General features: G+C 48.1%; 1 protein-coding gene across 4 annotated transcripts in view; it reads left to right on the plus strand.

Annotated features, from left to right (window-relative positions):
* Positions 1 to 14,661, plus strand: part of PTGES3L (prostaglandin E synthase 3 like) — a 202,873-nt gene that overhangs the window by 148,874 nt on the left and 39,338 nt on the right. For all 4 annotated transcript variants that reach the window (XR_011025320.1, XR_011025321.1, XM_068263589.1 and 1 more), the window contains one exon: positions 9,571 to 9,660. Coding sequence is in view for 2 of the 4 variants with exons in the window: in XM_068263589.1 (XP_068119690.1) it covers positions 9,571 to 9,660 (90 nt within the window). In the remaining 2 variants the exon portion in view is untranslated. The remainder of the gene's footprint in view (positions 1 to 9,570; positions 9,661 to 14,661) is intronic.

Genomic DNA, 14,661 nt, shown 5'->3' on the forward strand with positions numbered 1-14,661 from the left:
AAAATACACGTAATGTGAACAGATTTGACCAGAAAATAGTTCAATCATGTCGGCAGATTTGCCCAAAAAACACGTTCAATCATGTCGGCAGATTTGCCCAAAAAACACGTTCAATCATGTCGGCAGATTTGCCCAGAAAATACATGCAATCATGTCGGCAGATTTGCCCAGAAAATACATGCAATCATGTCGGCAGATTTGCCCAGAAAATACATGCAATCATGTCGGCAGATTTGCCCAGAAAATACATGCAATCATGTCGGCAGATTTGCCCAGAAAATACATGCAATCATGTCGGCAGATTTGCCCAGAAAATACATGCAATCATGTCGGCAGATTTGCCCAGAAAATACATGCAATCATGTCGGCAGATTTGCCCAGAAAATATATGCAATCATGTCGGCAGATTTGCCCAAAAAACACGTTCAATCATGTCGGCAGATTTGCCCAAAAAACACGTTCAATCATGTCGGCAGATTTGCCCAGAAAATACATGTAATCATGTCGGCAGATTTGCCCAGAAAATACATGCAATCATGTCGGCAGATTTGCCCAGAAAATACATGCAATCATGTCGGCAGATTTGCCCAGAAAATACATGCAATCATGTCGGCAGATTTGCCCAGAAAATACATGCAATCATGTCGGCAGATTTGCCCAGAAAATACATGCAATCATGTCGGCAGATTTGCCCAGAAAATACATGCAATCATGTCGGCAGATTTGCCCAGAAAATATATGCAATCATGTGGCAACCTGGCCAGAAAACACTTCAATCATGTAGCAGACCTGGCCAGAACAGTCGATACACCTGCTAATATAAATTAAATAAAAATTTACTCACCTGAAGCAGCAGCAGACCTCCTGTCCCGGCCTCCGTCCGGCGCGCAGCTCTCACGATCCTCTGCAGCCAGCAACTGAAACTCCCGCGGTGAGAGCAGGGCTACGGGAAAATGGCGCCCGAAGCCCTGCATTGCAGACTCAGTCTCCAGAGCAGGGCTTCGGACGCCATTTTACTGTAGCCCTGCTCTGCCGCTGTTGGAGCTGCGGGCTGCTGCTGTCAGTGAACTGACACAGCGTCTATTAGACGCCGAAAATCAGTTCACGCTGGGGGTGCTTGGACAATATTAGGGGGTGCTTCAGCACCCAAACCACCCCCCTGGCACCGCCACTGCCCCAGTATAGCTAGTATAGTTGCCCCAGTATAGCATAGTGGCCCCAGTATAGTTTAGTGTAGCATAGTGGCCCCAGTGTAGCATAGTGGTCCCAGTGTAGCATAGGTGCCCCCAGTGTAGCATAGTGGCCCCCAGTGTAGCATAGTGGCCCCCAGTGTAGCATAGTGGCCGCCAGTGTAGCATAGTGGCCGCCAGTGTAGCATAGTGGCCCCCAGTGTAGCATAGTGGCCCCCAGTGTAGCATGGTGGCCCCCAGTGTAGCATGGTGGCCCCCAGTGTAGCATAGTGGCCCCCAGTGTAGCATAGTGGCCGCCAGTGTAGCATAGGTGCCCCCAGTGTAGCATAGTGGCCCCCAGTGTAGCATAGTGGCCCCCAGTGTAGCATAGTGGCCCCCAGTGTAGCATAGGTGCCCCCAGTGTAGCATAGTGGCCCCCGGTATGAGGGAAGCTTGGAAGGTGGGGTGGCGGGGTCCCCTCCTTCCGGCGCTTCCCCCTCCTAATTAGCAGCAGCCAGCAGCTTAGCGAAGCGGGCGGGGAGGACTTACTCACCTGCTCCAGGCGATGGCGCATAACGTCATCCTCACGTGACGCTGGTCTCTCTGTCGCTCACTGTGCTTCCGCAAATCAGGAAGCACAGTGGGCGGTGGAGAAGGTGGAGACCAGCGTCAGGTGACGATGACGCTATTTGCCATCGCCTGGAACGCAGGAAGTAGGTGAGTAAGTCTTCTCCGCCCGCTCCTGCCCGCTCATCAAGCTGCTGCTAATTAGGAGGGTGAAGCGCCAGAAGGAGGGGACCCAGGTGAGGGAGGTGGGGGGTCCGGCCCCCCTCCCCGCCGCTTTCCCCGCCACCCCTCCTTTCCGGGTTGCTTTCCCCCTCCTGTCCGGCCGGCACAGGCCTCTGTGGGGGCCTTGATGACACCCCCTGGGGCGCCCGACACCCGGTGCGGGGCGCCCCATGCCGCCCTATGGTAGGAACGCCACTGGTGCAGGGAGCATAAGTGGGTGTATGCAATGAACTGCATTAAAGAGAGTCTGAAGCCAAATAAAAGACCTCTTTTTAATGCCTAGTTATGTTAATAATTAAGCTGATTCGCCGCACTCCCGTGGCAGAATGAGGTATTTATCCACCCGAAATCCCTAGGGCAAAATTCAGGCATCACTTCCTAGAAGAGGAAGAGCTGTGCGCAGTAGCTCTGCCTCTGCTCCAGTCAATCTCCGCCTCTCCCCTCTGTCTTCTTTCACTGAGAGGGGCAGGGAGAGGCAGAGATCAGCAGAGATTGACTGGACTGGAGACAGAGCTACAGCGCAAAGCTCTGCCTCCCCCGGGCAGCAAAATCCATGACCTGGAAAGTCGTGGAATTTTGCCCCGATATTTTTGGGGGATAAATACCTTGTTCTGCCGTGGAGATGCGGCGAATCAGCTTTGATCTTAATGCTTAACATAACTGGGCAATAGAAAGATGTAATTTATTTGGCTTCAGACTCTCTTTAAGTAGAAAGAAGACAAGGAGAACACAGAGAAATCCACCCTGTGTGTGTTTATAGAGAACAGCCTGTCTAATTCTCCCTTCTCAGCAAATAATGAGCTAGTGTAATTTGAGCTATCAGCTGTGTTCCAACTCTAATGGTGTGTACACACTTGAAAGATTAATGAAAGATCTTAGACCAATTTTACCACCTTCCATGTAGTATGAGAGCATACTCTACACAGATAAAAATCTTTGCAAGATGCTGCACACAAAGATGCTTTTCGCATTCAAAAGATCAGTATCTGCAAAAGATCTGTTCCTGCAAAAGATCCATTCCTGCAAAATGCATTCATAGTCTATGATATGTGCAGATCCTCATACACAGACTTTCATCTGCATATCTGACAATCATCTGCAGATCTGAAGATCCATCCTGGTGGATCTGATCTGCAGATGAATGTCTGTTAAACAAGCTGTGTATGAGGATCTGCAGATATCATAGACTATGAATGCATTTTGCAGGAACGAATCTTTTTCAGGAACAGATCTTTTGCAGATGCTGATCTTTTGAATGTGTGCAGCATCTTGCAAAGATTTTTATCTGATGGGTAGTTCAGCTCAATAGAATAGACTGTGTAGAGTATGGCTCTCATACTACATGAAAGGGGGTAAAATTGGTCTGTTAGCTTTCATTAATCTTTCAAGTGTGTATGTAGCACAAGTTAATATGTAAACACAGGAGGTTAACCCTTTCTGTACTCCCAGGATACCAGGAAGTAAGCACTCTGCAGAATCTCAGTAGGAGTTCTATAAGCTGTAAAAACAAAATGTTTTTCTTTACAGTTTATTATTCTGTTGCTTATCTCTTAGAGCAGAGAGGAAGATCTGAGTTCAGGTCCGCTATAAGGCAGGGATCTGTGCAGTTCTACTGCGTTTTGTTGAACTGGGAAATCACATGCAAAAACACAAGTAATTATTTTCTATTGGGCCACTGCATTTATTGGGGCCACTGGGTGTAAAAAGAGCTACAACCTGCACTACTTTTCTGACAACGCAAGTGATTCCACATTGGAATCACTGGCTACTGTAAAAAAAAGTATGCATTAAAAAATTTGTTTTTTTTTTTACCTTGTAACTGGAGTTCCATTTTAGCTAAAGTGTATATATATATATATATATATATATATAAATATATATATATATATATTGTGACAAAGTCGATACCCAGGAGGTAATCGATTTGTCCCAGGTTGTGTTGGATGGGAGGTACATTCCACCTGGGATCAGACGCTACATCCAGTAGCAGCTCCGGAATAAAAAGGTTTTGGCTGTCTGTCACATGGACAGAGGTTAAAAAACCTTACTTGGGTCCGGAGCTGACCAGATGCAGAGTGGGCGGGCGCATCTGGTCGCCAGATCCTGGGTGGATCGATTGCTCTGTGTATGTGGGCTTCTGCTGGAGAAGGCTCACACAGGGTTAACAGAGCAGCTTTGAAAGGCTGGAGTAGGAGGAGAGAGAGTGGGTGTGACCAGCAAGGTCTGGAAGTCTGCTGAGAAAGACTTCACGTTTGATTCCAGGAAGCTGGTTTTTGCTCTGGAGAGAAAGTGCAGGCTGCACATGGAGTTTGGTGTGTTCCTGATATTGAAAGCTGAATGTAAGCTGCTGGCCTGTACTGGCCTTTTTGTTTTCATTTGAACTGTACTTTACAAACTGCCAAAAGACTGCTGTTTAAGAAGCCTGCTGTCCAATAAACTATTGTTTGTTTTGGAAAATACACCTGTCTGTGCTGCTATCTCCCGCTGAGTACTCACCATTTGCAGCTGATCCCTCACAATTGGTGGAGGATGCGGGCAACTTAGCATGCCTACAGCGACAGTGTGTTTGGCGCAAGAGTTAAAAATTTGAACAGCAGCATGGATGAAATGGTGAAGCAGCTGGTGTTGGCGAATGCGGCCTTGCAACAGGCTAATGCTGAGCAGCGGAAAACGAACACAGCCCTGCAACAACATACAGAGGCAGTACAGCAGCAAGCGGTTGCCCTGTGTGAGAGTCTGGCTGCAGCTGCGGAGGCCGATCGTCATACTGCTGAGGCTGACAGGAAAGCAGTGAGTGAGTTGGTGCAACAACTGGTGGCTCGGAACCAAGAGGGACAGCTGCTGGTACCTGGCAGTGGAGGCACGATCCGCGCAAGCCACTTCTTGCAGAAGCTGACTCCTCATGATGACGTCGAGGCGTTCCTCCATACCTTTGAGAGGACAGCGGAGAGGGAAGCCTGGCCTAAAACGCAATGGGCAGGATTGGTAGCGCCATTCCTGACTGGGGATGCTCAAAAGGCCTACTTCGACCTTGCCCTAGAGGATGCTAAAGACTACGACAAGCTGAAGGAGGAGATCCTGCGTAGACTTGGTGTCACCCCGGCGGTGCGAGCCCAGCGAGTTCACCAGTGGTCCTATTCAGCCGGATGCTCTCCAAGGTCCCAGATGCACGATCTAATCCACTTGGTAAAGAAGTGGTTGGAACCTGAGAAGTTAACAGCTCCGGAGGTCGTCGAAAGAGTTACCATTGACCGTTTCTTGCGCTCCCTACCGCCGGCTTTGCGAAGGTGGGTGAGTCATGCAGATCCACAGTCAGCTGATGAACTCATTGCGCTGCTGGAACGTTATCTGGCTGCAGAGGACTCTTTGGCTTGGGCCACAGGACAGCGCTCAGCTACCCGGAGACTGGCAGCACCCCAGGGAACTGGTAAGACAAAAGCTGACTTTGTGGGGGGTGTGGTCAGTGAGCCAAGCTCTGCAGGCCGAGGTCGACCAGGCACAATGGTAAGAAGTCGATCCCCGGTACAATGTTGGCAATGTAAAGAGTGGGGACATATTGCTGCTAACTGTCCTCAGGCAGTTGAACCCATGGAGTGCGATTACACTCGTCGCAGGTCCTTGTTTGCGCGACCTGTGTATATCGCAAGCTGTGACTCTCATTTGGCGGTGGTAAAAATTGCTGGAAAAACTGTCCAGGCTCTCTTAGACTCTGGTAGCTTGGTGACCCTGGTGCATTCCAGTTTAGTGGACCCGGCCTGGCTGGGGAATCGTCGGGTCACAGTACAATGTGTTCATGGGGACTCTAAACAATACCCCACCGCCCTTCTCACCATTGAAACAAACTGTGGACCGGCCACTCAGGAAATAGTGGTGAGCCCGAACTTGGCACATAGTGTCATCCTGGGGAGGGACTTTCCACTGTTCTGGAACTTGTGGGAAGGGGATAACTGTGGAGGCTCAAGAGAGCTGGAATCTAAAAATAATACAGAAATTGATGGTAATGAAATGTTTTCTCCCTTGGAGGTGTTTGCTGGGGACTCTGAGTTATCCCCAGAGACCTCTGAGGGCTCGGTCCTACCAGAGCTGGAGGTTTCTCGGGATAACTTTGGGACGGCCCAGCTAAGGGATCCTACGCTGGCAAAAGCGTGGGAAAATGTCAAGGTGTTGAACGGTGAACCCCAAGTGGTCGGGGCTGAGAAAGCATTTCCTCATTTGGCGGTACAATCAGACTTGCTGTACCAGGTTTGTAAAATTCAGGGTGAGGTTGTGGAACAACTCGTAGTGCCTAAGTCGTATCGCACAATGGTCCTAGACCTAGCGCACAAACATGCCCTGGGGGGACATTTGGGTACCGAAAAAACTAGGGACCGAGTCCTACAGCGATTCTTTTGGCCTGGGGTACATGGAGATGTAAAAGCTTACTGTGAATCCTGTCCCGAATGCCAAAGATGTGCTCCAGCTCCCCATTTTCGAAGTCCGCTCGTCCCCTTGCCCATTATCGAAGTTCCCTTCGAAAGGATAGCCATGGACCTAGTTGGGCCATTGGTTCGATCCGCACGCGGTCACCAATACATTCTGGTGGTAGTGGACTATGCCACTCGTTACCCAGAAGCGGTTCCCCTGAGAAATACGTCGTCTAAAGTGATTGCACGTGAGTTGTTCCACATGTTCACCAGAGTAGGTTTGCCAAAGGAAATTTTGACAGACCAGGGTACCCCATTTATGTCAAAATTGATGAAAGAAGTGTGTAAACTGATGAAGATCGATCAGATTCGTACTTCAGTGTACCACCCTCAAACGGACGGGCTTGTGGAAAGATTCAACAAAACCTTAAAAAATATGTTAAAGAAAGTAGTGGACAAGGACGGCAAAGATTGGGATTGCCTTTTGCCCTACTTAATGTTTGCAATTCGGGAGGTCCCTCAGTCTTCCACAGGTTTTTCGCCGTTTGAGTTGTTGTATGGGCGATGCCCACGGGGAATCTTGGATATAGCCAAAGAAACCTGGGAGCAAGAGGCCACCCCCTACAGAAGTATTGTTGAACATGTGTCTGGCATGCAAGATAGGATTGCAGCAGTGATGCCTTTAGTCAGAGAGCATTTGCAACATGCCCAGGAGGCGCAGTCTCGTGTTTATAATAAGTCAGCAAAGGTGCGAGCGTTCAGTCCTGGGGATCGGGTCCTGGTGTTGGTTCCCACGGTTGAAAGCAAGTTTTTGGCTAAGTGGCAAGGACCATATGAGATTATTGAGAAGGTAGGGGAGGTGAATTACCGAGTTTACCAACCTGGCCGGAGGAAGCCGGAACAGATTTACCATGTGAATTTACTGAAGCCCTGGAAAGAGAGGGTGGCTCTTGCAGCTTCCCAGGTTACTCAAGAATCCACCAAGGGTGGAATAGAGCTGGTACAGGTGGCTGAGGCGCTGTCTGTTTCACAGAAACGGGAGGTCCGAGAGTTCCTCTTACGGAATCGAGAGGTGTTCTCGGAACTTCCGGGTTGTACCCAAGTCATCAGGCATGATATTGTGACTGAGCCCCATGTACAGGTCCGCCTTAAACCTTATCGAATACCTGAAGCTCGCAGACAGGCCATAGCAGGGGAAGTAGAAAGAATGCTGGAACTGGGGGTTATTGAGGAGTCCAACAGCGAATGGAATAGCCCCATAGTTCTAGTTCCGAAGCCTGACGGATCCATTCGTTTCTGTAATGACTTCAGAAAATTGAATGAGGTGTCAAAATTTGATGCCTACCCTATGCCAAGGGTAGATGAGTTAGTCGAAAGGCTGGGCCCCGCAAGATATGTCACCACCTTAGATCTGACCCGGGGATATTGGCAGGTGCCCTTATCTGAATCAGCCAAGGAGAAGACAGCCTTCTCGACTCCCCAAGGGCTGTTTCAGTATGTCAGGATGCCGTTTGGGTTGCAAGGGGCCCCAGCCACCTTTCAAAGGATGATGGACAAGATCCTCAGGCCGCATCAGCGGTATGCTGCGGCTTATTTGGACGACGTTGTCGTCTTCAGTACAGATTGGGAAAGCCACCTTCCAAAAGTCCAGGCGGTCCTGGATGCCATTAGAAAGGCGGGGCTGACAGCGAACCCCAAGAAGTGTGCAGTAGGGTTGGAGGAGGCTCGTTACCTGGGGTACACAATTGGGAGAGGTCTGATTAAGCCCCAAGTGCAGAAAGTGGAGGCCATAAGGGACTGGCCTAGGCCTACCACGAAAAAGCAGGTCAGGACCTTCTTAGGCTTGGTGGGCTATTATAGGAGGTTCATTCCAAATTTTGCCACTTTGGCCACTCCCATTACAAACCTCACAAAAGGGAAAAGTTCCTCCATGGGTGCATGGGGACAGGAGGCTGAAGAAGCCTTTCAAGGTCTTAAGGAGACATTGTGCAGGGGTCCAGTCTTGATCACGCCTGATTTTAAAAAAGAGTTTCTGGTACAGACAGATGCTTCAGCTGTGGGGTTAGGAGCAGTCCTATCCCAAATCGTCAATGGAGAGGAGCACCCAGTTGTGTATCTGAGTCGAAGGCTGACCGCAGCCGAAGAAAGATATAGTATCGTGGAGCGGGAGTGTCTGGCCATCAAGTGGGCACTCGAGGCTCTGCGGTACTATCTCTTGGGCCGTCGCTTTCGCCTCATTACCGACCATGCTCCTCTCACATGGATGTCTCAAAACAAGGAGAAAAATGCAAGGGTAACGCGCTGGTTTCTGGCATTACAGCCCTTTAATTTTTCTGTGGAGCACAGAGCTGGAAGACTGCATGGCAATGCAGATGCTCTATCAAGGGCATTCTGTCTTGCCGCAGACTGTGTCCGATCCCACGGGATCGAACAGAGGGGGGGAGTATGTGACAAAGTCGATACCCAGGAGGTAATCGATTTGTCCCAGGTTGTGTTGGATGGGAGGTACATTCCACCTGGGATCAGACGCTACATCCAGTAGCAGCTCCGGAATAAAAAGGTTTTGGCTGTCTGTCACATGGACAGAGGTTAAAAAACCTTACTTGGGTCCGGAGCTGACCAGATGCAGAGTGGGCGGGCGCATCTGGTCGCCAGATCCTGGGTGGATCGATTGCTCTGTGTATGTGGGCTTCTGCTGGAGAAGGCTCACACAGGGTTAACAGAGCAGCTTTGAAAGGCTGGAGTAGGAGGAGAGAGAGTGGGTGTGACCAGCAAGGTCTGGAAGTCTGCTGAGAAAGACTTCACGTTTGATTCCAGGAAGCTGGTTTTTGCTCTGGAGAGAAAGTGCAGGCTGCACATGGAGTTTGGTGTGTTCCTGATATTGAAAGCTGAATGTAAGCTGCTGGCCTGTACTGGCCTTTTTGTTTTCATTTGAACTGTACTTTACAAACTGCCAAAAGACTGCTGTTTAAGAAGCCTGCTGTCCAATAAACTATTGTTTGTTTTGGAAAATACACCTGTCTGTGCTGCTATCTCCCGCTGAGTACTCACCATTTGCAGCTGATCCCTCACAATATATATATATATATATATATATATATATATCTACTTCACAAACCTTAATATAGTGTATGTTATTATTGCTTTTTTATTACAACTATACACACAACTGTGTACTTTGTGCTAACATTTTCCCCACTTGCTTGTAGCCTGCCTGGTTGCAGACAGATTTTGATAACTGGAGAGATTGGGATTCAGAAGAGGAAGGAGAGATGGCATTGGCAGAACATTACTTGGATGTAAGTGATAATAAACCTGCCGCATAACTATGCAAGGTGTCTGGTCTGATTTAAGCTTGGTACACACATCCAATTCTGTTTGGCCAATTTTACCAACTCTGTGTAGTATGAGGGCTTACCTACACAATCTGTTCATACCATTCAAGATCTGCTAGCTCTCATATTACACTGAAGGGGTCAAATTGGGCAATCGTTGATCAAACAAAATTGGTTGCGCACATGTACCCTAAAGCCTGGTACATCCCATCAATTTAAATTGGCTAATGATTGGCCAATTCTAACAAGCACTAATCAATCACAAAGTACTCAGAAAAGCGCTTATAGTGTAATTCCCAAATAAGCAAATCATCTCTTTAAGCCCTTGAAAGCAAGGCTGCACAACTAGAACTGCTAGTGTATTGTAAGCCTGTAGCTAATACATTTTACAGTGCCACGCCAATCCAACAGACAGTCTGTTTCAGACTTATTGGTACTCATCAGTGCATGGTATGGTTTGCTATGGCTCTATGAGATAGGGCTTGGACCAGTACTGAGGAGTACTCAGACAGCTCATGGTGACCCAGAACCACCTGAAAGGTATAAAAGGTTTAAGGAGACCAAAACTCCCTCCATTGAAAAGCAATGCTAAATGTAATTTTGCCTTTTTAAAACAATGGAAAATGGTATACTTACCTGATGGGTAATGCTCTGTGGCAGCACTAATGGGTAGTGCCCCCCCCCCCCCCACTAACTCACCGGACCGTAATTATACATTTGAGCTCCTCCAAGCATCCTGTGCCTTCTATATCTATACCCACCAAATGATTTTGCTACAATACTAATCGCAGGTTGTTGCGAGCGCACCCACATGTCTTTTATTTGAGGATTTACACGTCGTTATGGTGCGTGCATGCGTACTTGCGGTCCCGTTGGCACGCATGCGCATACGCGTAGATATATATTCTGGCACCAGTTTTGTATTCACTATTTTAGGAGCTGGATAGCAGCGATCCAGCGCTGTCACTTCTGGTCAGCTTGGTGCCATTAGCCGCTGGAGCCTTGTTACCTGATATTGCTTACTTGTTTTCGATCCTGCTTGTTTACTGACTTTGCCTCATTGCCGCCTGCCTCTACCCTTGCTTGTTTATTGACTACGCTTGACTGCCACCTACCTCGACCATAGCCTGTTTACTGACTATGTCTGATTGCCATTTGCCTCGACCTGCCTGACTTCGCCTGCAGCTACCCTCTCTCCGCTTTGTGGACTCAGTTGTTCTCTCTGCCTCCAATGGGGCAATCCTGGGGACCGCGACCTGGTGGCTAGGCAGCTAAAGTAGTCTGTTGCCCATTAGGGGTAACGGCACAACATCCCTTGCAGGGTGCTCTGGTGAAGACCCATAGCCACTTAGACTCCTCACCTCAGGAGAGCCCACGCCAACCACTGGTGTCAGGGTCAACGATTGCCTGCCTCCACGTAACAGGTTTGTGGTGTGTACCCTGTGCTGCCATGGATGCATCGGGAAAGGAACAAAGAAACTATTTTCCGTCTTCCCTATGCCTCCGTGGCAGCACTAATATGAACTGTTAAAAGAAAAAAGGAAGGGAGAAACATTGCAGGTGAAACAAAGAATTTGTTTTATACAGCAGACATTCCAAAACAAGAAACGCTCTACCAAAATCTACCATAGTAGATCATGAAGTGTTCACCAAATAATGTGCAACAAAAGTATTGATGGTGCTCCAGTTGCCTGCTTGGCAGATCTTTTCTGCCGACACCCTGGCATAAGCTGCCCATGAATTTGCACATCGTCATGAAAAAAAGTGAGATCAGGCTCACGACAAGTCGACAACTCAGAGCTTGCAGCTCTGAAACACTCCTGGTGAATGATATCGCCACTAGGAACACTGTTATTAGTGTGAGATTCATCAAGGAACAGCCTGGAAATGGCTCAAATAACTGTTTCAAGAGGTGTTCAAACACTAATGGCAATTCCCATTTAGGGAACAAAACCTTCCTCGGAGGCATTATATTTAATACTGCTTTAGTGAATTGTCTCACCAAGGGGTGCATCGCCCAATGATAATCTGTCAGAGCCGAAATTGCTGAGCTATAGACTTTAATAATGTTATGTGCTTTTTTTCTATTCTCAACTGAAGGAAGGTTAACACTTGATGAGGCTGAGGATTAGTTGGGTCAGACCCCTCTTTATTGGCAAAGTTAATGAATTGTAACATAAATGGGAGAAAACGAGGAAACCAGGAGCAGCTCACTTGTAGCATAAAACTTCAAAACTTTACTTCAAAAAAATCCTTGTAAAAACATGGCAGTAAAAAACATCAGCATGATACTTATCACATCTTCCAGGCACAATAGCAGCAAGGTGTTCCTAAGGCAATGGGAGGTGCAGGAGGATCACGGTTCTGTTGCTGATCCTCCTGCACATCCCATTGCCTTAGGAACACCTTGCTGCTATTGTGCCTGGAAGATGTGATAAGTATCATGCTGATGTTTTTTACTGCCATGTTTTTACAAGGATTTTTTTTAAGTAAAGTTTTGAAGTTTTATGCTACAAGTGAGCGCGTCCAGTGAAAAATGGAGCCGGCTAAATAATGGCGCCCCCTTCTGCCCGATATATGTTTAAAACGATATTTATCGTTTTAAAGGTTAAAATAGTGCAGACCTTTTGAACGAAATTTATCGTTTTAAAATATTTTTTTTAATCCTGCCTGAACGATATTTATCGTTTTAACCCCTGCTTTGCTGCCGTTTGGAAAATATCTGCCCGCCGGCTTTAATGTTTAATAGCAAAGCCCCCTTAAAAGCTAAAAACATCACGGTGAACGGTGAACAAGCACTTGCTGCGCGAAACGGACGTCCGCAGGGGGATATAGACCTGGCGCCCACCTCCCCGCATTGCATCTGACCTTGCCGACTGTAAGTGCATCTGTTTTCATCTGACTCAATAAATTACCCTAAACGCAGTGCTGGCTTTACCTCATCTTTCCCTCCTAAACAAGTTTGTCTGCTGCCACACAGCCTTTGCACGCCTTTAAAGGAGATCACACCGCCTCAGTCATATGCTTAAGAAGGTCGAGTCCAGTCCCCTGCTGCAATCTTGAGAGTGCTGGAGCTCCATCTCCTCTACCTCCTACCAGTATATCGGTGTGCACTCATTTTTTTTTACTGTGGACCAAAGTTAATGAATTGGTTCCAAACATCGCCTTCCTGACCTGTAACAAGTATAAGATTAGATTAAATGAGCTTAAAAACCAACTTAAATGGCAAAATTGAAGGAGGAAGTGGTGGTCTTACCTCCCTCAAGCAGACACGACAACGACTGCGATTCAGAGTCAAACACATTTATTAGGAACTCCAAAAAGAAATGCAATGCGTTTCGCAGGTTCAATCCCGCTTCATCAGGCAATATAGGGAGGAGTATCAAACAATCTGCACAAGGATTCAAGTTAAGCGCCTCTGTCTGTACAGATTGTTTGATACTCCTCCCTATATTGCCTGATGAAGCGGGGTTGAACCTGCGAAACGCATTGCATTTCTTTTTGGAGTTCCTAATAAATGTGTTTGACAATTTTGCCATTTAAGTTGGTTTTTAAGCTCATTTAGTCTAATCTTATACTTTTGGCACCTCTGTTCATTGTATTCAATTTTGAGTCCATCCTTGGTGGAGGGTTGCTACCCTTTCTTCCTGTCTACAGAGAGTGACTTCTTAATCCTGAGTGGGGTCAGGACAATCTCCCCACCTGCCTTTACAGTGGTTGCCTGCTGGTGACCCTGACTTGGGAGTATCTAGTAGAGGTGGGCCGAACGGTTCGCTGGCGAACGGTTCCAGGCGAACTTCGGGTGGTTCGCCTTCGCAGGGGAGTGGGGAGGAGGAGGAAGAAGAGGAGTCGTGTGGGTAAGGAGAGGAGTCAGACTCTGATGATTATGAGGAAGGTGTTTCTGTGGAGGAGGAAGAAGCAGCAGCGGCAGGAGAACAACTGCAGCAGCCGTCACAGGGGGCTTCTGCTGCTCCACGTTCCTGTTGTATTGTCCGTGGCTGGGGGGAGGAAGGGGAGTTGCGTGACGTCACTGTGGAAGAGCAAAAGGAGATGGAGAGTACGTCTGGATCCGACTTTGTGGAGATGGCCTCTTTCAACCTGATGAGGGACCCCGGTATCAAAAAAACTCAAGGGGAATGACCTGTACTGGGTGGCCACGCTACTAGACCCTCGGTACAGGCACAAAGTGGCAGACCTGTTACCAACTCCACACAAGGCGGAAAGGATGCAGCACTTGCAGAACAAGCTGTCAATGATGCTTTACAATGCATTTAAGGGTGATGTGACAGTACAACCCAATAAAGGTACCACTGGCAGTATTCCTCCTCCTCCTCACCAGTCCACGCAGGCAAGGACAGGCCGCTCCAGCAATCTCGGGGTGATGTCGGACATGCGGACATTATTTAGTCCAACACCTCGTAGTAGCCCTTCGGGGTCCACCCTCCACCAATGCCTGGACCGGCAGGTAGCCGACTACCTGGCCTTAAGTGTGGATGTGCACACTGCGACTGCGAGCAGTGAGGATGAACCCTTGCTCTACTGGTTGCGCATGCTTGACCTGTGGCCAGAGCTGTCCCAATTTGCCATACAACTTCTCTCTTGTCCTGCCCAAGCGTCCTGTCAGAAAGGACCTTCAGTGCAGCTGGAGGCATTGTCACTGAGAAGAGAAGTCGCCTAAGTCATGACAGTGTTCAGTACCTGACCTTTATCAAAATGAACGAGGCATGGATCCCTGAGGGCTATTGCTTGACCGAAGACTAAGTCAGTCCCCACACACAGCATCTCTGCCTGCAGGCCGTTTGACTGCCTTCTCCGCCACCACCACCAGGGTCCAGGACTCTAGGCGGATTCCAGAATTTTTAAAGAGAACCTGTACTGAGTAAAATTATTTAAAATAAACACATGAGGTAACTTCAAATGAACATTACATAGTTACCTTGTCATCCGTTCCTCTCAGAAGCTCAC

The sequence above is a fragment of the Hyperolius riggenbachi genome, chromosome 12 (assembly GCF_040937935.1).
Source record: "Hyperolius riggenbachi isolate aHypRig1 chromosome 12, aHypRig1.pri, whole genome shotgun sequence".
Taxonomy (NCBI): domain Eukaryota; kingdom Metazoa; phylum Chordata; class Amphibia; order Anura; family Hyperoliidae; genus Hyperolius; species Hyperolius riggenbachi.